Source organism: Mirounga angustirostris, unplaced genomic scaffold (assembly GCF_029215605.1).
Source record: "Mirounga angustirostris isolate CCGP_5_RB_7025 unplaced genomic scaffold, mMirAng1.0.hap1 SCAF_14, whole genome shotgun sequence".
Taxonomy (NCBI): domain Eukaryota; kingdom Metazoa; phylum Chordata; class Mammalia; order Carnivora; family Phocidae; genus Mirounga; species Mirounga angustirostris.
This window is the reverse complement of record NW_026991722.1, coordinates 38,455,549-38,482,909: the sequence shown is the minus strand read 5'-3', so window position 1 is coordinate 38,482,909 and position 27,361 is coordinate 38,455,549. Positions and strand designations below refer to the sequence as shown.

Below are 27,361 nucleotides of genomic sequence, written 5' to 3'. Positions count from 1 at the left end.
GCTCACTAGCACCTTTTATTACTTTGGGATAATAATTTGATAGTCATCATGCGTAATGGCACTGGAAAATATTCAGTTCCTGCCATTAATATGTTAGGTGCCTTGGGGAATGTAGTAAGATATGGACCTTGACCTTTGGGAAATTAACTTTAAAAAAAAAAAACCCAAAATTTCTTAGGGCCCAAGAGATACTTCACTGTAAATTTAAAGTTATGTAGGGTAGTAGGAGTAAAAGTAATCTTCTTCTGTATTTGATTTTAATAAGGCACAATGATGGGCGCCTGGGTGGCTCAGTTGGTTAAGCGACTGCCTTCGGCTCAGGTCATGATCCTGGAGTCCCGGGATCGAGTCCCACATCGGGCTCCCTGCTCAGCAGGGAGTTTGCTTCTCCCTCTGACCCTCCCCCCTCTCATGCTATCTCTATGTCATTCTCTCTCTCAAATAAATAAATAAAATCTTAAAAAAAAATAAGGCACAATGATGATTTATAAAGGCTTTCTGGGACTTCCAGAGTAAGCGAATTATCTAGTATATTGACTACAGTGCAGATTGGAAATGTTTGCAGAGTGAATAATCTCCTTTTTACATATAAGTAAAATATTTATAAGCTTGGTGTCATAGCCATAGAGTATAGGAATCTTACAGAACAACAGAATAGTCTTTTCATGTCAGTTGTCATAAAATATTACTATTACTAAAGTGATACTAATTAATAATAGCTAATAAGAACTAATAGTTATTGGGTACTTATATGCCTGACACTGCATTAACTTGTTATATGTGTTATATTGTTTAATCCTGAGAGCAACCCTAGAAGACACATTGTAATATTATCCACATTTTTAAAAAGATTATTTATTTATTTGACACAGAGAAAGAGCAAGTGAATGCACAAACAAGGGGAGCAGCAGAGGTTGAGGGAGAAGCAGGCTCTCCACTGAGTGGGGAGCCTGATGTGGGTGGGGCTCCATCCCAGGACCCTGGGATCATGACCTGAGCAGAAGGCAGAAGCTTAAACGACTGAGCCAACCAGGCGCCCTCAATCCACATTTTTTTAAGTGAAGAAATTTAGATTTAGAATGTCTTGTAGTTGAATTTCTGTCAGTTGAAAGTGAAATAAATTTAACTCAAACTGGTTTATATAAAAAGGCTCACATAACTGAGAAATCCAAGGATAGACTTGAGTTCTAAGTAGATGTCGAGATTCAAAGACTGCCATCAAGGTATTTGCTTTCTCTATACTTTTGTCTTTGTTTTTGCTTGCCTTCAGGCAGGGTTCAAGCGGAGTTTTGGGCAAGAGAAGGTGGTCACTGGCACCCCAGACCTGCATCCTCTAAGCTTAGCACACCAGTATAAAAAGACTTCTTTTTCTATTATTATTATTATTAGTTATTATTTTAATGCTAATCCCAGGGAAGTCTTCACTCTGCCCTACTTGGTTGATATACTCATCCCTCACAGCAATGGCCAGGATCAGATAACATTATTGATTGCCACACAAGGATCACATGGAACAGAGGGAAATTACACAAAAGCACCAATAAAAAGCAGATGGAAAGTATCTTGGGAAAACAAATTATGAGTGTCCTTGCCTTTACTAGAGAGAGGGTGAATTAACTTGCTGTGCTAGTAAGTAGTGGAACAATGATTCAAATCCATGTCTGTCCAACTTTTGGGCTCTAGTCCTTGAGCATGTTAATGTGGATACTTCCTCATCCGTTCTTTCTGGTATTATTTTTATGATATTCATTTTATATTAAAAAAATGTTAAAGCCAAGGCAGCTATTGCAAAGGTTCTAAAGATTTCTTTGGTCTGTTTCCTCTGAAATTTACTTTCCTGATTTAGAGGCTAAAAGTTACAATGGATGGTTTCTGTTCTATTTTCCCTCACAGACCAGTTTTAGAGTTCTATACGAACAGTCTATATATAACATTTACAACATAGTTTAACACAGTTTAGGATCTGAATTCACAAAATATATAATTCTGGGTGAAGCTTCCAGGTACTTTCTGAATACAAGTAAATATTTTTATTCACCAACTAGATGCCAAGGTTTCTTTATGGGGTTGACCATGACCCTTAAAGGATCTGAGCTTAGCAAAAGAGAGCAAACATTTCTGTAGTGTAAATCTTCATTTATTCCTCTGAATACTGAGATAAGATCAACATAATGACTCCTTATTTCATTATAGAATTGTATGGACAATCTTACTGCTGTTACTTCTTGTCTACTCATCTAATAGTATTTCTCTTCTAGAGATTAAATGAAACAAAGATAGTGCTTCAGGAAATTTCGTCTTCCCCTTTGCCCAGTCTTATGGAAATTTGACCATACTTTCTCAGTTTGGTTGAAGGTGCATGGTACTGAGAGTTGATGTTTATGCGTGGTCTGCTCTGGGTAGAGATGCTACTGTGTATACAGAGAAGAACACTTTTAATCCACCAGGATCTTTGATAAGGGAACAGGAAGAAGAAAGACACTCTTAAACATACACAAGGATGTTCTCATCCTTTCTCCAATTTTTATATGTCTATCTTGTCACTTTTTGACTAATGCTATCTTTACAAGGTAACTTTCAGTAACTAAATAAGAAAGACTGTCAGCAGGGGGGAAAAGAAAACAGTGAACAAATAGAGATATTGCATTTTTAGAAATCTTCTAATGACTCTGCCCGCCCCCCCCCCTTTTTTTTTCAGAATTCACTATTTACTGAGCTCAGCTTCATAGTAGGAAATGCAGGCTGCATGAAAGTTAAACATTTTTTTTCCATTGTTAAAAGCTGGAGTGAAGAACGAGTTTTTTGCTTGTTTTTTGTTTTTTGTTTTTTGTTTTTTGTTTTAATTAGTCCAGTCTTCCCGCTCCATCTTTTCATGACATTTTGTCTCATTCTGTTGGCTCTAGGTGATATGAGAGGCAGCTCCGGGGAAAAAAGCAACCCTAAGCACATACATGAAAGGTTTCATCCAGAAAAATGGATGATGAAGAAACAAACAGCAGGACTTTAATAAACTTTAGCATTTTGTTACAGTCTTTTTCCTGTGTGTTTGTTTTTCTATCTTTAATTGTTTTGGATAGAGTCTACAGGGAAAAAAGATTGTCTTCCGGGTTATTTAAAAAAATCTTTATCTTTAACAAATGGTTGACTGGATATTTTGTTAGCAGGCTGGTGCACAGTTCTTTCATTTTCCCTCCTTAGGGACAAATGGTGGGGCTGTACTTCGTCACCCCCTTGAAGTTAGGCATTAACCCCGTGAGCTCTTTTCTTCCCTCCAGTCAGATTTTGATGCTCCTTATTTCTTTCTCAGTTGTGTTGATCACAGAAGCTGGTGACAAGATGGAATTTCAGTCATCCTGCTTCTAGAGATGTGGACATAGAGATGTGAGTGAGAAATAAGCATTTGTTTTAAGCCACGGAGATTTCAGGGTTTTTTTGGAGGGGGGGTTGTTTTGTTTTTTTGTTTTGCTTTGTTTTTTGTTTTACTATTTTCTGTCCCTGCCTATCCTGTCAGATGCAGCCCTTATAGCAAAACAGGTGTTTTTGTTCTAGGGCACCTCCTACCTTTGTTTATGAGACACTAAATGCATAATTACATGCTTAAGAGGTAAGGGAGGCAAACAAGGTTAGGTCCCTTTTTTTCTTCTCCATTACATTAAATTGCTCTGTAAAATCAGCCTCTCTCGTATTTATTCTTTGATATTTTCAAACCAGTAAACAATAGGGAATTGTCATCGCCAGGAAAATTCTTTTATATTCCATCTTAAGATAATTCTGTTTATATTTTAGCTTTTTAAAATACTTGCTTTTCATTCTGTCTACCGAGGAGGAAAGCTTTCTCACAAGAAGGAGTAGAACAATTAGGGTTCATAGGGAATTGAATTCCAAGATAGCTAAAGAGATAGAAAAAGGGCACCTGGACATTTTCAATGAGTTCAAGTTCCCAAGTCCAGACAAATTGTGCTTCATTGAAAAGGTATGACCAGATTTCCACACCGTTGAGAAGAGGAAGGCAGACACTGTAATAACACCTCTTTCTCTTTTTCTCTCTCTTTTGGCCTAGGGTAGAGGGAGCACCCCCCTAAGGGATTAGGTTTCCTAGTCTGTCTCCGGGATTCCTGTCTCCATTTCCCTTCCATTGAGGGCTCAGTCACCCTCGGGCTGTTTCCCACCAGTGTCCACTCTCCTCTAGATAGAGCATACAGAAATTCCTGACAGCTGATAGACTCCCCGTTGAGTCTTACCCCTTCATGGAGCAAAAAGGGAAAAAAAGAGAAGAAAACTTGTCTTGAAAGCCTGCAGACTTTCACACCACAAGGAATGTGTTGACCAGATGCATCTTAAAACCAGATGAACAATGTTTGTCCAGCCCTTCAACTCCCCAGTGTGCAGCCCTGTCTGTTCCATGCTCTAAAGCAAAAACTCAAAACCAGATTTCCTACCAATCTTTTGCTCAAATAAGGATGAAGTTGTTAATACATAGTCCGGTACATGTTGAATTGTGTTATTCATCTGCAGGGGACATTGATTTTCACAGTGAATTTCTTCAAATTTTTTGGCCTTTATATGGGGGCATATTAATTATAATTATCATAGGCAAGGCCACTTCTGAGTTGCTAGGGTCACAAAACAGACTTTCATTTTCCTGTTTTAATTTCCAGTAATATGGAGATAATGTGTTTTATGTTTCTTTCCCCTTTGCACCAGGATACCTACAGAGTATTCCAGTGTTTGTTATATATGTTCTTTATACCTGATGGCAGACATAGTTATCTCTTAAAACCTGAACGGCAGAATAGTTAACAGAACTCTCAAAGCTTTTCCTATAGATAGCTTCTACAGGGAGGATTTGATTCCTTGTGGGCCTACTGCCTATAGTTGAGTGAATCTAAGAGAAAAACATCTGGCCTAATTTATCTTCAGGCATAATTTAATAATGCTGAATGGCAACCTCTGAGAAAAATCTAAGTAAGACTTTATGTAACCACTAATTTAGAGTTGGTTAATAGGTAATTCTTATTTGTATTTCTTTTGAAGGAATATGTATTTTGATCACATCAGAGCTAATCATTTTTCTTCATCCTGACATCTAAATGTGGTATTATAGTATAATGAGCTCCTAGCCTGGTCGTAGGCAGAACTCAACTGGTAGAATCAGGACTGAGGAAGGCTAGAAAGTAATAGGGACTATCTGATTTCATAAAGAATCTTTTGTTGGCAAAGGTAAGTTTTAATGCTCCTTTGCCTCCTTAAAGAGACTCAGACCATATTTCATATCAACAAATATCGGCTGATTGAAAACAGTTCTGTTTGCTTTGTGCCCTGATAAATATGGACTTTATTCCATTACATAGTTTAAGAAACAGGACAGAAAGGGGGGTAGGATGGAGAGAGTTGGAAAACTTGGCTAATATTAAGGTGGGTAGTACATCAAGTAGAGTATAAACGTAATTGCCCCAAGAATGCACTTAGCATAAATCCATATACAGATACTTAAATTATATCTTAATTCCTTGAGTATAGTAAATCTGATGGGAAATCTTTGACTTGGTTTTTAGTATAAACAGTTAGGCTAGATTCTTACTTTATGACTCCAGTTAGAAACAGGGACGGACATATCACATAACCCTTTTGGCCTTCAGAAGACCTCTAGGATATATATCACAAAAATATTAAGGTACCTGCTTCATATTTTTAAAATGTTGGCCCTCTTTCTGAAGTGTGGGATTCAGAAATTCTTTTAGCTATTGCTCATCAAAGTTGTGTTTTAGGTAAGGACCTCTTACTGCTAGAGTTATTTATAGCTTTGCCTGGTGAGTTCCCAATTTTATACAGCTTTTTAATTTTTAACTGTATGTCTGGATGGATCAAAGTGTGTATTTGACAAAGGGCTAACACTCTGCATTCCCAAGTTTTATTTCATTAAGAGTTTGGGTTGCCTATGATGAAGTAAGTGTTAGCAATAGCTACTCTTTTATTTATCTTCTAAAGGAATAAAACATTAACATCAGGCTTAGAAACATGTCTTTTGTACTTTTAAAAAATATCCTGTGAAAAGAACCAACTAAGGGCTTACTAATTAGTATAACGCACGCATTAGTCATAAACATTTGGTCATGGACAGTGACTAAAATCGAACTCTAACCAATTTAGTGAGAATTTATTGGACAACTTGTATAAGCCTAAAGCAGCATAGGAGAACAGAGGTCCTTAGCAACACCTGGAAAGAAGGAGTGAATGTGTCTAGGACTCCCTCATCTCTGTTTCCTCTCCATACAGAAGCCTTATTTTCTGGACTGGGCTCCTTCCACATGGCTAGGAACTTGGCTTCCAACAGATCTCAGGCTCTCATCACATGGAGTTATTATCAGAAAGCAACTGAGATTTATTTTCTTGAGATTTAGGCCAACGTGTCCTGGGGAAGAACGATGATTGGCCCTCCTTGTGTGCCCAACCCCTGCCATCCCACCATCCCCATAGTAGATAACTCTGAAGTATCTACAGGAATATGATAGCTCCCATTCAAATCAAAGCAGGAAAGGGTATTTTTCAGAAGGAGAGAATAAGGAGTTGTGTACACAAAACAATAAATTCAGTGCATTAGTTCTTCATTGTCAGTTGTTCCCTTGGTTTTCACTCATTAGCCAAGTTTTTATTAAGTGTCTACCTTGTGCCTCTGCTAGGTACTAGACATAAAGCAATGACCAAAAAAAAAAAAAAATACTGTGATGATTATCACTACTTGCATAGAATCTGAATTATAATACCACCCTTGGAAATGGCGTAGGCAGGGGTCATTTCTGTGTAGACTAAATTAGCATTTTGAATGAATATGAACGTAGGCATATGGCGCGGTCTCCTTCCTTTTATTTTGAGTCCATTTCTAAGTAAATTAGCTATTTGCCACCCTCTCCTCCCTAACTATAGTAAACCAGGGGATAAGTGTCTCTTGAGATGGTGATGACATGTTTTATTGTATTTCATTTTGGCGTATGTGTGTGCTTGGTAAATATTTGTTAAATCAATGAATTATTGAGGAGGTGATGTTGTCTAGCGATAGGAGAAAAGGGGACTATTAACTGTGACAAAGCAAGCATCATTGTCTTTGTCATTCTTCAACATTTAAGTGGTCAGAATCAAATAATTCCATATAACAAAGTCATTTTCTGCAATTATCTCAAGATATATTTTGCAACTAATTCCTTCTGGCAGCTACATCTGGATGCTGTGTCATTTCAGATGAGTGTGTGAGAATAACACTGAAGAATTTTCCTGACTCAGATTGAATGATGAGTAATACTTGCTTTGGAAAAAATTCAATATACCTATATTTTATTTTCTCCACTGTGCTTTATAGTATAAGGTATATAACTGCTTCTGTTGCTGTTTGAGTATTCGTTTTTATTTTGTTTGAAGTGGATTTTTAAATTATTTATTAAATACTATGCAATTTATATGACAGGCATAAATTATATAAATGGCATAATATAGACAGTAAGATACAATTTAAAGATTATGAAAGTAATTTGTGCTTCTAAATATGCAAGTATAAAAAAAGTATGACAGTTCCTCCTTGAACTTTTGCTTTTCTCTCCCTCTCCAGGGTAACAATTGTTAACTGCTAGAATATTTTTATGTGGTGTGAATGTGTGTGTGTGGGGGCCGTGTATGTGTATGAACAACACATACATTTGAATACATGCTTTCTCTATACATACTGTTCTTCAGCCTGCTCATTTTTACTCATCACCTTCTCACGGACATCTTTCTCTGTCAGTGCGTATTTTCTCTGCAGTGGCGGTGTATTATTTTATGATATGTATGTGCCTTCATTTATTTAACTATCTCCCTCTTAGATTATCTTTAAAAAAAAATTCAAATAATGCTTCATTGAACCTGCAGGATGGGCTGTTGATTTCTGTAAGAAAAGTTTCTAAAGGTGAACAAATGGGACCACCTACTTTTTACATTTTAATAGTACTGCCGAATTACCCTCCAAGTATGTTGGCACCATTTACTACAAGATAGTATATTGTGATGGTGAAACACTTGGAGTCTGAGGGCATGGGTTTGGATCCCAGGTTGGCTTCTTACTTAGGGATAGCCTAGTAGAAGTGAATGAATGTATCTGTGTCTCGGTCCTCCTCTCCACAATATTAATACCTACCTTGACAGGTGGTTGTAAGAATTAAATATATTAACATAATTCAAGTTCTTGCAAAATTACCTAGCATGTTTCTATTACAGAATGCTTTCTAGCGTTATGTATGTACTACCTTCCATTAACTTCCATACCACCACAAGCACCTTGTAAGAATTCCCAAGATATGGAAATTTGGGGTCTCAACCAATTGCTGCTTCAGAATGTTATCTTGAGGAGAATGCTGGCTTTGTCTATAGGTCTCCATGTAGACAGGTATTTAGTTTTCCAAGCGTGGACAAAATATACATTAAGATCCTTAATTTTCATAATATTGTATTTTGCCATCTGCAAACCTGGTTTTTAGAGTTCTTATATCCATAATAATAAGATATAAATAAACTTCAAGTTGTTGTTAGAGTATATAATCCTAATTTAATTATATTGGACCTTGGGAAGACTATCTATTTGGATTATTTTACCTAATTATTCTCAATTTTTATGTTTAGATTTTTATGAGAGGTTCTATGACACAATTTATAACTGTCCTACGCTTGCTTTTGTGAAGCTTTCATTGAAGATCTTGTTCATAACCACCCAGTGCCACTATATGAATTTCCATAGGAGACAATTCTCTTAGTTTAGAAATAGGAAAAGCTTTATTAACTTTGACAAGCTAATATTTCCTTCATTCAGCTAACAGGAGTTAACTGACTGTTTGCCTCTGCATTTTGGCTGCCACGAAATTAGTATGATATTCCAGATCAGAGTGGTAACACCTTTATTATTAGGCATGATTTCTCAGTTTTGAAATATTTCATTACATTTTTCTCCTTTAAAATAGTACGGAAAAAAATAAAGTAGTGCAGATTTTTTTAAGAAGGTGCGATAAAGTAACAGAGAAGTAATATCCACTGTATTTTAAATGGGACATGAAATGATGAAATGTGAGTTTGATGACTAGACACTGAAGGAATCTGCAGATATGATAAGGAGTGCTGCTGATAATCACAGGGAAAATCACAGAGACCGGGGAGTAATTGTCTAAGAATTGAACTACTGGGGTTCAAATCTTGGCTTTACTACTTTGTAGCTGTGTGACTTTGGGAGAATTAAATAAACCCCTTTGCATCTTAGTTACCTTATGCTGTCATAAAATGAGGGTGATAATAGTCCCTACGTGATAAGGGGGTTGCTATGAGGATTAAGTGAGTTTATATACATGTTAGCATAATGCCTGATGCAGAGTCACTGCTGTGTGTTTGCTATTGTTATTATTAAAAAAGAGATATAAGTGTTTGAAATCACAGATTATTGAGTTTGATCTCAACTCTCAGTGAAATTCTAGAGTGTATTATTAAACAGATGACTGTAAGCATTTAGAAATGGAAGTAGTGATCCCTGGAAGGCATTATGGATTCTCTAAGTTAATTCATGTCAAACTAAATTAATTTATTTTTGATAGGATTATTAGACTTACATATCAGGAGGATGCTCCTGTTGGAGCTAAATTTCAGCCATTTGAAGTATAATTAAATGAATTTTTAGATGATTGAACATCTATAGCCAAGTATATTGATTGGCTAATCAGGATCTGTCTGAAAGAAGATTCCAGCAGCAACCACATGGTTGTGGCTTTGTTTTCCATTGCTTTGTTCAGCTCTGTCATGAGTAACTTGAAGGAATACATCAAAGTCATACTCGTCAAATGTGCCCATATCACAAAATAAAAAGGGCAACTGGACAGTTGAACAAGAGAATGATGATTCCAAAAGAACTTTATAAGGTAGAGCAAACAACCTTCACCTAAAAAGACTGAGATAAGTATTTTTCAAATTTGTGGATACCACAAAGTTTAGCTGGTACCTGGAATAAAAAGGTATTTTGGAAGAATAAGATTTCAGAGCCTATAAAAATGGATTGGAACAAACACTAGTGCATTAAACAAATATACATTTACATCCAGCAAGTTTGGAAATATACACCACAGAATTGTGCGTGTGATTTCAGAAACAAATATTGAAAGTTCTGGAAGTTTTAGTTGGTTGACGGTATGAGGACTGCTAAGAAAGAATGAGTGTCATACTAGGTTGTATTAATATAATTATATAAGTTAGGTAAAGGGAAGTAATAGTTTCACTATATTATGTTTCACTCAAACTACATTTAGAGTATTTATTAGTGATATTTAGCTATTTTCTTTCAATTAGTACAATTCCTAAATCATGTATTTTACAAGTGACGGCAGACTCAAGAATGTTCAAAGGGTGTTTTGCGAGACAGTGTCTGCAAACTATTTTATTGAGGAATGATGGAAGAAACTGAGGATCTAGTAGCCGAGAGATAAAAGAAGACTGGGCCCTTAATGGTGTGTTCAGACAGGTGGTGATACAGCATATGAATAAATGATTGGACCCCATTTTATAAATTCATATAACACAGTCACTTTAAGTTTTCATGTTAGGAAAGGGCTTGTAATTTAATATTAAATAATTGTCACATTCCAAGGCAAAAACTAGGACTACATAGTGGAAGTCATAGGAAAGCAGAATTTTTTATTGATGCACAGAAAAAGCTTTTTAATGATTAGTGGGTCTTAAATAGAGTACACTGCCTGCAAATTTCTGTGGGAGAAGTATTTCTTTCATTAAAGAGGTATTTTACTTTTTAAAACAGGTTTTATATGTATCATCATTTAAGTAGTTACTAATATTTTTCTTTTACCCCTTTTAGAACGTTGTAGAAATTCTGGTTTTCTCTCACTTTGTTTTCTTTCCGTGTTATAAGTAATGGCAACTGTTTCAAAAGATTAGAAACTTAATGAGGTAGAACAAAACTGCCAGAATCCCACAGGAAATTAGAAGTCACCTCTCAGTCGCATAGAATTTTATCTACAAATTCAGGTAATGATCACTATGAATTGTTCTAGGCCTCACAAAGCCATTTTTCTACTCTCAGCTGTGCTCAGTTTTATGAGGTTGAGCAATTAAAATAATGTTACAGACAGATTTTTTTTTTGATGGATATTCAATGATACTCCATTATAGTTGCTTGAAAGCCTGTCTTTAAGTGTGTATAGTCGGAAACAAGTAGTTACTGTTGATAGTCTCTATTTTTACTTGACTTCTACCACAAGTATAACAGGATAATTTGTCCCTGTAGTGTGCTTTTCTTCCTGAGTAACACAGCAGTGTCTAAGAGAGTGCCATATTGTCTAACCCTTCTTGTTAAACACAGATAGACCGTTGGATGACGAAACTAGGCACAGCGTGTGCAGTGTTTACCTATGGGCCCGTGGTTGAAGAAGTTTGGCAGTGGTCAGGCGTTGAGGGATCACAGTAGGAGGCTCGCCCTATTTGTAGAAGCTCGAGTGCAGTTTACACGGGAGATCTCGAAGAGAGACAACATCTAATGCCCATCATTTTTTTTTTTTTTTTTTGAAATAGCTCTCCTCATTTTCTAGGATGTGCTCAGAGGGGTCCCCACCCCCGAGCCAACAGTGTTAACTAATGTTTATTAGCACATACTGCTCTGGGCAGTCATTTGACGTATTGGAATAATAAGTGCTGTACATTCATTATCTCATTTTGTCCTTACAGCACTTTTATAAATGAGGGAATGAGGAAACTGAGATCCAGGGAGGCTAAATATCTGAGATCAGACAGCTAGTGAGTAGGGGCTCTTGGTTCATCTGACTCCAGATCCCATAACCTTCTTTATTATTCCATAAATGTTCCTCAGACAGAGTGACTGAACACATCTCCCCAGATTAACCTGTTCTCTGTATAACCCTGCTTGGTTGTGCTGCAGTCTGGGGATGTGGACATGAGTGAGGGCCAAAGCTTGCAATGTAGCCACAAGAGCATTAAACAAGAGGCTGCTAATTATCTATTTGACAGGTGCTACCGAGGGAAGATACCGTTTAAACCATTATCTGAGAGTTCAAAGAAATATCCGATTGTTCTTAAGTGATAGATTGATGAAGTGGGGATTATGAGGTGGATATTGTGTATAATATCTTGATTATAGACCCTCAGTTTCTGCACAACCCCTGCGCCCGTGAGGAGAAGCAATTTAACGTAGTAGAAGAAGCAGACGTCTGTGTCAGAAGGGCCAGACGTCTCCTACTAGCTGCTGGACCTCGGGGGCATTTGATCTTCCTGGAGAATGCTGCTTCTGGGTGAAGTAGTCCTGATTCTCAAGGGTATTAAAACAAAATGTCCACATCTTTTAAGTCACACATTCATAAATACTAGGACAGCACATAATTTCCCCCACAAAATGCATGCAAATAGAATAGAAAAATTGTGTCATCTTTAGACCCTTAACTAGCAGCCTCATATGTTAAGAGCAGAGAATAGCCGAACCGAGCTGCCAATACTGGGCAGTTGGTAAGGCGCTGTCACTTCTTACGTGGTTGATTTCCTCCTCGGAATACTGTCAGTGATCCAAATTCATGTGCCATCAGAATGACATGGACCTTTGAGGTTTCTCAGGAATAGTGGAAGTAGGGAATGTTAAATACATGAATCCCCGAGTCTACTGTAATATATGGAAAGCTCCTCCAGACTTTGCACAGAATTGTCTAATAAGTATGAACTATTCTTATTACATTTAAACGTTGTCATCATCAGTATTATCATGTGTACAAGTCCTGTCCTTCCACTTACTAGCTTATGAGCTTGAACCAATTACTTCAACTTGGTGCATTGCTGACAAAGTTAATCCTGCCTCCTCTATGCGTCTCACCACGTTGTTGTAAGGGACAAATAAAATAATACATGTTGTATGAGAGCAAATACACTATGTTATGTGAAAGCACCCTTTTACCATAGAGAGCTATATAATGGTTTATTGTAATAACCCCTTAATCATTTACCTAAGACGTGAGACCTTAAAGAGCTAAGCATTCGAATGAATTGCCAACATGGACTAAGGCAAGACATGCTGGTGTTAGAAAAGGGGAGGGAACTGGGTGCTGGATGGCCCCTGTAGGATTCCACAAATCTAATCGTATATCATTGACACGCTTTCAAATTGTGGAAATCTCTCTATTTTGCAATCTAATAAGTAAGCTCAGAAAATTTTATTTAGGACCTGAAGGACCAAGATTTTACCCGTTAGATGAACATTGGTCTAATGTGTTTATCTTAGGGATACTGGAGATGACTTTTGTGTTTGAGAGATACCAAGGAAATCCGGAGTAAGCCTTAAATAGAAACCTTTTATTTATTAGATTAAAATGTTTGAAACTAAAACATAGAAAAATACATTCTCAGCTTGGCCTGTGCCCTTAGTGATATGGCAAACCACCTCTGTCCTTCTCTTAACTATAGTGCCATCCTTTCTTTGCAGGCTTTTTTTTTTTTTTTTTTTTCCCCCTCCTGCTACTGGGACATGTAGAAGTCTAGAGGAGGAGGTTTCTGGGATGAGTCTGTCTTGTCTCAAAGTAGCATGAGGCTAGATGTTGTTGAGATAGGCTCTGAGATAGCCACATAAGTAGAGAAGGTGAAATCCAGTGGTGTATTTGGCAATCCTATACATCTGTTGAGGTCCTGTGAAAAATACAAGGGGATCCATTTTGTATACAAACCTTGTATCCCCTCGCCATGGAAATCCCCCTTCTTGGAGAGAGCGATGCTAAATTTGAAATCTCCTGGGGTGTAGCACTGCCGAAGAAAGGAGGAAAAGGAGGATTGAAGGGACTTTGGTGCATCAGGCAGGCGGAAGCCTGAGAGGTGCAAGACACAGCTCCTAGTGAGTGAAAGTAGTGGACTCACAAAGACGGCTTGAACACAGGAGCATGATTTGTTTTTACAAAGAAAGGAAGGGCATTTTATGTAAAGATTAAACACTGTGACAGGCCGATTTGTCTAGAAGAGACATTGATATCTGGCCAGTGGTTCTAATTACAGTCCTCCCTTGACAGGGCAGCTCTGAGAGTTGTAGCTCTGGATTTTCTTTGTGAAACTTGGCAGCTTCGGGGGCCTGTTTTTGAGGAAATAAATGACAAAGCAGCTTAATTTTCAGCAAAGAATTTTTTTGAAAGGGACTAGAAAAGATCAGTTTTTATCCAAAGTAAATAATACAGGAACGAGAAAACAGAAGTGTTGGAAAGGAGACCCAATTCACATTATTTGTAGAAAACATGGTTCTGTACTTCTATACTGTTAGAACTATTAAGAATTCAATTAGCTGTTCATATAGATAGTAATTATCACAACTCAGTGGCTTTTGTATGTCTTAGCAATAAAACGTGCGAATATTATATGAAAAAGTGTATTCAGAGTTGCAACTGAAAATATAAACAATAAAATGCTTATTACAGTTTATAAAACAAAACTTAAACACATGGAAAACTGTGTAAATTGCTTAAAAATTTAATTAGATGTCTCATTTAATTCCAATCTGAATTTCATCTGGAAATATAAAGAAGTGAACAATTAAAAATTTAAGAAGGAATAAGGAGAGCAGCGGCCGATCTAGATAGTGAAGTGTATTATAATATTAGAGCAATTTAAAACAGGGTGGTGCTGGCACAGCAGTTGAATGAAAGATCAGGGCATCTTTCAGGACCCCGGATGAGGCCCAGGGACAGTGGTTTACAGTTCATTTTTTAGACACCCTGAAAATTCCCAGAAGTGCCTTTGGCCATTAGAGGGAATAAGTATGGGGGCTCTGAGCACTCTCATCTCCACCTTAACAAGAGTAGCTCTGCTTTTGTGCATTTTATATATTGGGTTCCCACATTTATTTGGTTTCAAATCCCAAAGAGTTTCCATTGCCCTAATATTAATATATGGTAGAGGATGACTCATTAACCATGACTGGCTTATGAAACAAATTATAGTGGGGAATCTTATTTATAGGTGGTGGGGCTTAAGTCAGTGTTTCACCTTGCTACAAAATGATATAGATGAATTCGAAAGTAAAACCATAAAAATACTTGAAAAATATTTGTAGATATTTGCTTGCTCTCTGGATAAAAGGAATTTCTAAACATAGGACAGAAGTCATAATGGAAAAAACTGATGGAGTTGTTCATGTGAAAATAGAAAACTTTGCTTATCTCCCTAAAATACCCCCCCAAAAAGCAACAAAAAGGATAAATATCTATTATTAGTATACAAAACAGTATTATTTTACTATATGAAGAGCTTTTTACACATTAATAAGGAAAACAGAAATATCCTGTTATATCCCATATGATACTCATTTGAAAAAAAAAAAACTTTATCCCCATTAGTATTTACAGAAGTGTGATTAGAATAACAATGAGCCATTACTTTTTGACCTACTAAGTTGGCAAATACTACTAAAAGATAATGCTGAATATTGGCAAAGTTGTGGTAAGAGAGGCAGATTTAGTTCTGCTTGGTGAGAGTGTAAATTGTTAAAATCTTTTTGGACGCAGTTGACAAGAGACGTGACAGAGCTCACATCCTTTGATTCAATAATACTCTAAGAAAGTTACATTCAATATAGTCTTTATTAATTGAATTTTTAAAAGACTATAAATGCCTATCTTCAGTGAAGTGTTAATTATGATGCCCATTTTGAAGAATTCATATTGCTTGGAGAAAATTAAGATAGCTAACAGTATTTGCACATACTTTATATAATTATATTAAATTGGTATGTATGGATAGGAAAAACTAGAAGGAAAACACAAATATTCTTGTCTGTAGACTTGTGGGTACATTTTGTTTTCTATAATATAGGTATGAGTTTGCATTTTTCCAATTTTTACTATCTAAAAATAAGGTCATTTTAAATGATTCTTATCCATGGAAAACTTTAGAATTGAATTTTCTATTTCGTCACAGTTAACATCATTACTGCCCAAGCCAGTTTCAACATGTTTTGATTTTCTGAAATATTTATTGGCCCTATAAAATCTTATTATGATAAAGTCTTAAAAATCGTGAGTAATGTTACTCTCTTCCGTGTCCTAACACATCCTTGACCCCAGTTTCTAAAGAGGTAGGTACAAGATGGTGACCTATGACCTATGACCTTCCGCCCATATCTCTTATGAGAGACCATGAGTGTCCCCAGCATTGCCTGTCATTTGGGGTGATGCCCACCCATTGGTATTTGAAAACGTCAAGAAGGATCATTCAGGAAGTTTAATTTTGCAGGGTGTATGAAACCGTAACACCTCACAGCCAAGAGAGCGTTGGGGCCAAGGGTGGTTACTCAATCTGGTGTTTGGGCCTGGTCGCAGAGCGGGCTGTCTCCCTCCGACTGTGGATCGTGCCCACTGTGGTGTTTGAGCATGGCTGCCTGTGAGTCTGATTCATGTCTCCACCATGTGTCGCGTTATTTCGATGGTATCGATGTTTTGTTCTGTGAAGGTAATTTCTCTCTCTCTTTGTTCTGTTCGTGTTCACACAGCTAGTTCAGTGAAGCTTGTTCACAACCAGGAACCTCTCCTTCTCTGTCTCCTTTCTCTGTCTTGCAGGAACTGAGGGTGGCTTCTGGTGTTCTGTGTGGCTTCATCATTTCCTTCCTGCCTCTCACCCACTTCATGATGTAATTCTTGGCACTTTTACTTCCTTTGTAGAGTAGGATGTGATGTCATAGAGAAGGGGACAGGGCTATCCCAATTCTCTCAATTGCTGGGAGGAGCGGCCCAGGTGTGCTGAGGGGCCTGTACTCAGGAAGAGAAACAGGGAATCCTCCACAGTGAGTAACCCCACTTTTGAGTGCACCCAAATTTCCGTTAAAACGTTGCCCAGTACGCTGGAGTTTCCTCTTCGGCCCTTTCTAGATTTAATCAGTTTGCCTTTTGGACATTCCCAGTTCAGCTCAATTGTCCTCCTTTCGCTCCCTTGTCCCCACTCCCCCCCTTTCTGCCATCCTGTGTCTCTCCCCGCCAGTTTCCCTCTTCCTTGCTTGCTTACTTGTGTCTGTCTGTGTCTTTTGACCTTCTGCCCATATCTCTTATGAGAGACCATGAGTGTCCCCAGCATTGCCTGTCATTTGGGGTGATGCCCACCCTATATATAGTCCATGCGCCCACAGCATCTCCTTTCAGTAATTCATAAGTATGCACCGTTCTGCTTACAGTTCTCGCCTTTTTGTTTTCATGTCTATTTCTTTCCCGCCTTTCTCTGTGATCTAATCTTCCTCCTTTTCAGCTCTACGATGCAGTTTCCTTCTTGCCTTTTTTTTTCAGCCAATATTTTTTACACGTTAGTCCTCTTCCCTATACAGCTGTGCCTATGTTTCTTTTTCCCCCTTCCCAGTTTTCAGGTGAGCTCTCCAGCGGCCTCCTCTGTGAGGACCGTTTTCCTTCTTTCCTGTGGACATACTCGTGGCCATACCCTCTTTCTAGTGTAGCTCACAATGCTGGGTTCTTTAAAGGACTTACTGACTACGGCTAAGGGACGGATCCGGACTGGGGAAAATGGGGACATTTCCTGAGAACTAGAGAGAGGGGAGAACAGGAAATTGGCCCCGATGGTGAAGGCTGGAATGGGGCAGGCTGTCTGTCAGTCACCGGAGAACTTTGCCAGTGCTACTTACAACTTGGCCATGATAGTTAGGAGAGATCACGGAGCTATTTTGAACAGGTGCAGAAGCCTTTTCAATGTTTAGTTTTTAAAGTGACCCTGTTACTAATTATGATCGTTCTAGCAAATAATCCTAAATTAGAACTCTAGAATGTGCAGAAACTTCTGTACGGCATCTTTAAGTAGGTGTTGTGTACCCTCGGAGGAAGTCACTGTGAGGATGTGTATAGACCTGGTTCTCATCCCCGGAGGTGGCCCCTGTCGTCCGTGCTGATGAGCAGTGTGGGCGTTCTTGTTGACTGCTTTCCCTACATGTAATGAAATCCCTGGACAAATAAAGAAACTTCATTTCCAGGTCTGATGGTCTAATGCCTGTGGAAATAATGAGCCAGGTCCCATGCATTCCCCACACTTTGTTTAAAACAACTCCCTTCCACTCAAAAATAAGGAGGCCAGAAGGGGAGAGAAAGAAAAATGGGACTCAGTTCATAAAACTGAGGTGGGCTGAGTGGGAAGAGGAAGGGGTTTACTTGAAATTAAGTGAAAAAGGCAGAAGAAAGGAAACTGAGCTGAACTGGAACACACACTGTAATGACTTACTTGGGTTTCTGTAGGCTTTTTTTCCCATTTCGGCCATGAAGGATTTTTTTTTTCCCCTCTTTTTTTTTTTTTTAATACAAAAGAGGTTGATCAAAATGTGAATCCAGTGAGGTTATTTCTAACCAGCACTTTGTTTTCTGCTGTTGCTAGTGTCCAGGCTCCATGTTTCCAAGGTCCTGGAGATTTAGGAAACATTTTAATAGCCTGAAAACCTGTCTTTAACCATAAAATATTGGCAATTTTTAATAAAGGAAATTATATACATTTATTAACTTGGTTTTGTCAGGTGTCACATTTTTTTTTCTTTTTTTTTGGTGTGTATGCCTTTGTGATTTTTTTTTTTAAGAATGACCCCCATGTTGCAGAAATTGCCATAAATGTCCAGAAAAGAATTACATTTTCACTTTAGACACCTGAACTGTGTGATAGGACCTTATTTTGACGTAATGGCCCCTTCCCCCTTTAAAATTTTAAGGAAGCCTTGCATGATTCACAAACATTTTTATTTCGTATGCCTTCAAACAATAATACAGGAATTTTATGTTTATTTTTATTTTTTAGGCACTAGAAAAACACCCCAATTCACCAATGACAGCGAAGCAGATATTGGAAGTCATTCAGAAAGAAGGGTTAAAAGAAACAAGGTCAGTATTCATATTTGCATTTTCTATTTTCATTGCCACTAATTGCAAAGCAGTAGATGTATCTAGATTTTGATATTGTAGTTGATTGTGGATTAAGTAATTACCTGCAAATTCTTTTGTGATTGCCAAATATTTGGATGACTGAAGATTTCCTTGGAACTGCCTGTTGGCCTAATAAAATACATTAGACAGGTTAACATAGAATGTATTTTGTTAACAAAGAGCCTTGCTGCCTGAATTAGCCTTTCACTGGAGTTACTCCTCTTTCTCTGTGTCTTGTAAGAGGAGATTTTGTTTCTGAAAGTAAAGAGGAACTCTTGTACAGGCTTATTAGATCCCAGGATACAAAGATTAGGTCACTCTGATAAAATTCAAAGTGCTAATAAATGTGGCTGGAAATTTAGTCGTTTTCTCTTTAGAATTCCTCTACTTGGAGCGTCATTAATCAGTTATTAAAATTAATAACAATTTTATTGAGATATAATTCATATACCATAAAATTCACCCCTTTAAAAGGTATAATTCAGTGGTTTTTAGTATATTCACAAAGTTGTGCAGTCAACACCACTGTCTAATTTGAGGACATTTTCATCACCCTGAATGAAAGTCCATCCCCATTAAGCAGTCATTCCTCATTCCCTACTCCTTCCAGCCTCTGGTAACCACGATTGAACTTTTTGGGTCTGTGGATTTGACTGTTCTGGACATTTCATATAAATGGAATTATACAATATGTAGCCTTTTGTGTCTGGCTTCTTTCACTTCAGCAAAATGTTTTCAAGGTCCATCCATGTTGTAGCATGAATCAGTATTTCACTCCCTTTTGTTGCCAGATAATATTCCATTGTATGGATATATACTGCGTTTTGTTTACCTGCGATAAGCCGTTACTAATTTTACAGTTTGGCCTTTAGCCATCAGTTGAGGGCCATTTTGATATTACTCAAGGAGAAAAAAGAAGTTTGTTACAAAATAAAATAAACCTAGAGCTGTCATATGAGTATGTAGTTGTCCATGTTACATAGCGTGAATTACTTCTGTATGAAGTTGTCCACCTCTAAGCCACCGAGCATACAGTAGCTGCAGCTTGGTGAGAGTTAGAGCTGCAGAGCTACCTTTTGGATGTTTTTCCTGATACTGAGGTAGAACTGCTGAGAGAAAGGAATATCTTCCTGAGGCCAACTTTTCCTAAAAAAATCAGTATCACCTGTAACTCCTCTTACTGTAAAGCGTGGGTAACATCAGCTTCTAGCTGTTTAAAATGCATCCTTTGCAAGTTTGATCCACGAACATCATGACTTAGAGGGGTGTAGGACATCTGGGCTCAGATTTTCACGTCTGTGTTGGAGGATTTTTCTGCCTGTTCTGAAGACACAGCTTGAGATAATGTAGCTACACCGTTTGGAAGAATTGTGTCCCCAGCAGACTGGAGGCCACAGTGGGGAGAGAAGTTGCTGACAGAGCCGAACAGCTCTGCTAAGGGTAATCCTGTTCTTCGAAGCCAGATGTCAGCCTGCAGAGTTAGGGACCAAAATGGGGACCCCTGGAAATTTTCTCCTTGCTGGCTGTTAGAAGCCCCGAAAATATTTATGCCATTTAGAAAGCACTGAAAATGTTTGTACAGCAGCCAAAAGAAAAGAGGAGGTAAAAAACAGTCTAAGGATATCAACTCCTGTTGCATGTGGGCTCTGTGCCAGTGGAACCTGCCAACGTAGACATAATAAGCATCTCCTAGAAGCAGACATTTGAAATGTGTCCATTACGATGGTCTTCTCAAGAGGAGCGACTGTGCTGCCATTGGTCGTTGCATACCTTGAGATCTGAAATTCCTGTCCCGTGCCTCTGAACAGCATTTTAATTACACTTATTATTGTAACAGCATTATTTCATATTTTTCAAAAAGCTGGTCTTCCCAGAATGGTACATTAAAGGGCTTTACGCATAGGTGGTTAACAAAACAAAACACAAAACAGTTCCTTGCAAGAATACTGAAATGGAAAAACGTAACCTGCTATTTCTCCGAATATAACCCTCCCTCTCTGCCCCCTCCACCCAATTATTGTGTCCTTCTATAAAGAAAAAAACATGTTTGTTTTTACAAATACTGATGAACCAGTATGGTAATATTGGATGTACCTGCGAGGAATTCACAAGTTGAATAGGAAAGGGAGCAGGCGAAGAAAGAGACCATAGTTCTCTTTGAGTTCTATTCTGTAAGAACAGCTCTGCATCAACGGGCCTCAGACCACACATTTTCGTTCGTATTTCTTTCTGCTTTCTTTGAGTCTTCTCTCTCCTGCCAGTAGTGACCTGTTTTTATGGCCAGTGTGTCTGTGACCACTCTTCCCTTGTTTCCTGGTTTGCTTATGAGGATCATCTCTAAAATAAAAGTACATGCTTTGAGTGAGTTTTGGACTTTGCTACCTGTTACGTGTGTTGTGTTAGGGAGCAGATTCTGACATTTATTTTGCCTACTTAATGTACTCTTTTGCTGCCTTCCGAGTTTCTAAATGTTTTCCAAATATTTATGGTAGCTGAGTAAATGAAGTATAACTGTATCTGTTTTTCTTAAGTTACATTAAGAAATTCCATCATCATAAGGTCATACATGACTGTTTAATTTCTAGGTATTTATTAATGATGTGTTTTCCAAGAAATGCGGGTTTTATGATATGCCTGATTAAATGGAGGGGGAGGGGAGTGATTGTGAAAGTTACTAAGGTGGCCGTGACCTGCTGGTGGTCTTGGTGGATGAGAGGTCACAGTAGTGGTCCTCCCCCAAACAGCCCACCACTGTACCTAGCATTTCTAGAAAAAGAGAAGATTGGGGCTTTATCCATCATCATTCTGAACTGGATTTAAACTAATGCCGTTTGTTTCAAGTTCCATGGGGGTCCTTCATTCCGTGTAGCGCTGACATCACTGTCCTGTAATTTTGTCCTTGTTTGTCTACCTGCGCCTGCCTGTGGGCTTTTTAAGGGAAGGGCCTCTAAGACTCCTGACACTCAGCAGATAGTCAATCAGTATTTGTTGAATAAATAATCCTCTTTCTCAGGATGTTAATTTTCTGGTGCTTAGTGATGACTTTGGCTTCCATTTGGGGTTAGAAGCTTCTTTTTAACGTTATATGTTGTATTTTTCATCCTTTATAATACTTTGTGTGTTTTTTTTTTTTTTAAAGATTTTATTTATTTATGTGACAGAGAGAGACAGAGTGAGAGAGGGAACACAAGCAGGGGGAGTGGGAGAGGGAGAAGCAGGCTTCGCGCTGAGCTGGGAGCCCGATGCGGGGCTCGATCCCAGGACCCTGGGATCATGACCTGAGCTGAAGGCAGACGCTTAACGGCTGAGCCACCCAGGCGCCCCTACTTTGTGTGTTTTAATCAAAAGGAACCTAACAGTTTTGTGGGTACCCCATTAAATATATGCATGCTGATAATCTCTGGCAGATTATATGTGAGCAAGTAAGGCTGTTGTGCTGTGGCCTGTTTTCAAACACTGCAAGTGCCTCTGGTTTAAACTTGTCATTTGTAATAGAAAACACACAAATAATTTTGGCAAAGCTGATACGAGTATTTGAAAGAGTTCAGTATATGTGATATTGTTAATTTATTTGACTGTGATGAAATTCTTGACATTTTATGCTATCTTTTCCTCTTTTCAAGTGATACCTTAAATTGCATACTTTTTTATGTAGACATGATAAAAAGAGGACAGCTTTTCTATATCATGTTCTTTGTATCTTTTTCATGTTACTGATGAAATGTGTAGTGTGTGATTAAATTTTATTTGGAAAAGACAGACTGCAAAAAGTACTTTCCATGTGGTTTTAAAAAAGGTCAGAAGGCCATATGACTTTTGTTGGAAAAAAAATAGTATCATGGCATGATTTGCTAGAATTTTTAATGAAAACGTATTTGGTAGGTTTTAATTCCCTTCTGTATAATAACACAGAAGATTTTTATTAATATAATTTTACTTTGGTCCATCTATGTATTTGATTCTGAGTATTTCCAGGATTTTGTTACTTTGTGTTATGAGTTGTGAACCATTGATAAGACATAGCTGTTTGGAATGCTTTTCAGATGATCAGAATCTTATAATCAATCAAATAGCCATGTTGCTTGTATAGAGGGGATAAAAATGTGCGTATTCCAGTCTGCTGCTTTTGTGGATGGATATTTGATATAAAGCCTGTTTGAACTGCTTGACTAAACATTCCCCCTTCCTCAGGGAGTCAGGGTGCTACTGTAGAATATGTTCTTGTCTGCAGTAATTTCAGTATTGTACTGCCAAAGCGAGCACTTGTCTCCAGTAATTAGAAACATGTTCATAGAAAAAGAGGAGTAACTCCAGTTACCATGTTGGTTTGGATGACATTTGGGGTTGTCCTAATTCTGCTTTTCTGTTTTTGGTTTGCTTATTCAGAAGTTCTAATTCCTTTACAAAGAGGACTGAGGGATTTTTGATGCCTGAGGATGTGTTTTTCTCTGCTTATGTAATTTTTAAAGTGATGCTTCCAAAGAAGTATTTGCTCTCACATAGGAACACACCCAGGGGCAGCAAGGTCAAGTAGTGAGGCTTGCAGCACTTACCTAGTGAGAGCAGACCATTCATCAGTGAGAGATAATTTCTTATGGGCATCATCATTACAAGATACCTGTCATTAAGGTAGCATGAACCTTGATTTAGTTTTCATATTATCTGCTAATAGGCAGATGGTTTTCTAATGGAGATAAGGCAGTCATAAAATAAAGGCAAAAACCAAACCAAAACAAAAACCACCCCACATACACAAAGCAATAAAAAAAAACCTCTGTTGGTTTGGGGGCAGGGCAATATTTATGAGGTACATTTTTATAAGATTATAGATGTCTTACTTTAAAAAAAATGTTAGATTTCACCAACCATTTGCAGAGCAACAGCCTATGATTATATATCACAGTAGGGACATTTGAAAAGCTTTATAAACGGTCTCTGTTGTGTTTAGTGTTACTCAGAATGTGGACGTATTTTTGACTTTGCAATGTGGAACGTGAAATTGACAACCCAAGATTTTGTAATTATTCTGGTATCAATGAGAACTTTTTTCTCCCCACTGATAATTCTTAGAATAAATTTGTTTTTAGCTACTCGCCTTAGGTTTTGCATGTTTTCTGTTTTGCAGTCTGTGTTATGATATGCTGAAATTAGGATCTCTGCTTCGTACTGTGGTTTATTAGAAATGTTGCATTTTTCTAGGGGGATAAATGTCAGAAAATTCTATTACCATGTATAGTGACAAACAATAAAATTTCTTGGCATTTCTCTTGGTGAGATTTACGTTTCTAATTAGTACTATAGGAGATGATTCTTTCTCACTGCTGAAATGTTTTGTCTAGAGATAAGACAGAAACACAAATAATTTCTACTGCAAAATCAATTCTTATCTCCAGACTCCATGTTGGCATCCCTCCTTTCACACTGAAATGGTGGTCTAGTTTGTGCTGAGGCATTTTAGAATTACAGTGTTAACTCACAGTGTCACCACTGCCATTTGCTAACATCTAATCCTCTCATTGTGTAAATGGTGTGCACGGTCAGCTACTTAGAGGGGGCAAATGAGACAATAGTGTTATTAAACAGAAACATAGGACAATCTGCATTTATTTATGCATGTGTATAGCTGTGTGAATGTGAGTGTGTAAGCGAGCCTTGAGAATAGATTTACCTCTTCGCTGATATAAAATTTTACTTGTCATCATTACTCAGATTAGAAGTCTCAATCAGTCATTCCCAACTCCCTTCTTTGATGCCCCCATGGCCAGTTGGTTCTTGGGTAGTGTTAGTTCTACTTCTTAATTACATCTTTCTTTCTTTGTGTCCCTACTCCTTCCCATTCAGTCTTTGCACTTGTAATTTTTTAACTAGATTAATGTAGTATCTTCTTCTCTGGTCTCTTTAAACCCAGTCTCCCCCATTTTAAGTACGTTTTTTCCCTGAAATAAACACTACCATTTATAGTAGGATTTCTTAACTAATAATCCAAAATATTCCAGAGAATGTATTGCACCTAGCAAACTATGAATCAGTAGGTATTGTCCATTATATGTTTGGTGATAATTAGATGAAACTGGGGTATGTTGCTTTTTTCCTAGTCACGTGATACCTGAATAAATGCATGATATTCTGATAATGTAGGGTTTATGATGTAAATGATGAGAGCATCCATTATATTTTATAGTTAGATGGGATTTTGAATTTGCAATCTGGTCATTTATGTATATATTTGGTTCTTCCCAAAAAATACCACTTAAAATATCATTCATTGGCATTGTACATAATTAACTTGCTTTAAGTTAAATGGTGTAAAACTGGTTAAATAAGAATTCAGAATTTATACATGAATATCACTAATTGTTTAAAAATAACTTTGCAATCTGTCACAAATTAAACTTTTTAACTTTTTTTTTTTTTTTTAGTTTCAGGTGTACAACATAGTGATTTGACAGTTCTATACATTACTCAGTGCTCACCATAAATGCAGTCACCATCTGTCACCATACGTTATTACAATATTATTGACTGTATTCCCTATGCTGTACTTGTAATCTCCATGACTTATTTATTTTAAAATAGGAAGTTTGTACCTCTTAATCCCATTCTATTTTATCTAAACTTTTTTTTTTTTAATTATGGTTACTTTTCTTTTTGTGGAAAAGTGATTCAGGGGAATAAGATTATATATTCCTTTGGAATCATTTCCTGAGTTAAAGTAATTATGTGAAACATCGCCCTACGAGGTAGGCTTCCAGCTCCTAGCACTACCTAATCAAACTGGACATGGGCAGCTTTAAAGCCTTAGTAGTCAAGTATCTGCTATTATAGCCACAGGTAACTACTTGCCTTCTGCTGTGACTTTTCATGATTTTGGAAGGTAGAAGTAGAGCCCCAGGAGGCGTTCATGAACTGTGTAGTAGTTACCACAGTGTTCCATAAGAGCCTAGAAGATCGGATTGCCAGAAGGAGAGGTAGCCCTTGTCAGATGGAATGCCTCACGCTAATGTGATAAATTTGGAACAGGACTCTTCCTAGTTCCCTGACTGAAGTCATGTTAATAGTGATTGGCTTAGTCTGCTCAGGCTGTCATAACCAAACACCATGGACTGGGTGGCTTAAACAATAGAAATTTATTTTTCACGGTTCTGTAGGCTAGTAGAAGTCCCAGGTCAAGGTCTAGCAGGGTAGGTTTCTGGTGATGGCTCTCTGCCTGGTTTGCAGATGGTCCCCTTTTTACTGTGTCCTCACATGTCCTCTCCTGGGTATGTGCATGCAGAGACAGAGGGTGAGCTCTTTGCTGCGTCTTCTTATAAGGACACTACTCCTATCAAGAAGGCCCCATCCTTATTAGACCTCATTAAACATTAATCGCTTCCTTAGAGGCCCCATCTCCAAATGTAGGCATGCTGGGGGCTAGGGCTTCACCATATGAGCTTTGGGGGCACAAAAATCAGTTCATAATAGTGATTCAGAACTTGGAACTTTAGATCGCCAGAACTCATGGCGTAACATAAGAATATTTCTAGAATTTGGAATAGCTGATTTATCTTGGAGGGTATTCATAACAATATGCTTAACATTGTACTGTGCTTCTGTTTTTATATACTCCTAATATGTATTTTCATATGTTATTCTTAACATATAAACCATAGAATACTCGGCTTAAGTTTTGTGTTCCAATATAATGTCTATATTCATATAACATAAATTTATTTGGATTTTATTTGAAGCCTTTGGTGAAAGTAGCTGTGCCGATTGCCTATAACCCTCAAGGCATCAATATTCACTAAGGAATGCGATTATAGCTATGAAGTGGCCATTTCTTAATACATCTTTTTATTCTGTCAAGCTTGCTTTCTCCATTCTGCCAAATAATTGAACAAAAAAAGGTAATTTAGGTGATTTCAGCTTTATCAAGATCTAGGTATAATTTACTCCAGAAATACTGAGCACTCTATAAATATTTCAGTGCAGAAATAGAAGCAGAAATGGATATAAAATTACATTATATGTGAGTCTAAGTAGCCTATGCAGGTGAAAACCTTTGGGAAGGAATAGGCATTAAACTGGGGTGATTTTATTTAATCTTTTTCTAAGTGGTATTTTTCTCTTTCTCTCTTAATTTCATTACTTGTGCTCTTAATTGCCACATGCCTATGATTTTAGTTTTGCTTCGTTGTTTTGAACTTGACAACATAATTCAAATGCAAAACAGTTGATATGCTGACATGGGGACTTCTTTTTATAGTTGATTTGTTTTCAGAAGAATAAAAATTACGATGTTTTGTTAAGCCAGGTTTTCTAAAAGCTACAATGCGTAATTCCTAAGAACAAGTCTTAGTTCCTTCAGGACGATTAAAGACTATTTATCCTGCAACTCCTGAGATGCTTGGATGCAGAATCAAATTGATAATTGTGGACTG

At 37.5% G+C, this 27,361-nt stretch overlaps 1 protein-coding gene across 1 annotated transcript in view; it reads left to right on the top strand.

Moving 5' to 3' along the window:
* The first annotated feature begins 16,449 nt into the window (after positions 1-16,449).
* Positions 16,450-27,361, top strand: part of ASXL3 (ASXL transcriptional regulator 3) — a 150,739-nt gene continuing 139,827 nt past the window's right edge. Inside the window, exons 1-2 of the mRNA XM_045887947.2 lie at positions 16,450-16,494; positions 18,817-18,899. Coding sequence (XP_045743903.2) covers positions 16,450-16,494; positions 18,817-18,899 — 128 coding nt within the window. The remainder of the gene's footprint in view (positions 16,495-18,816; positions 18,900-27,361) is intronic.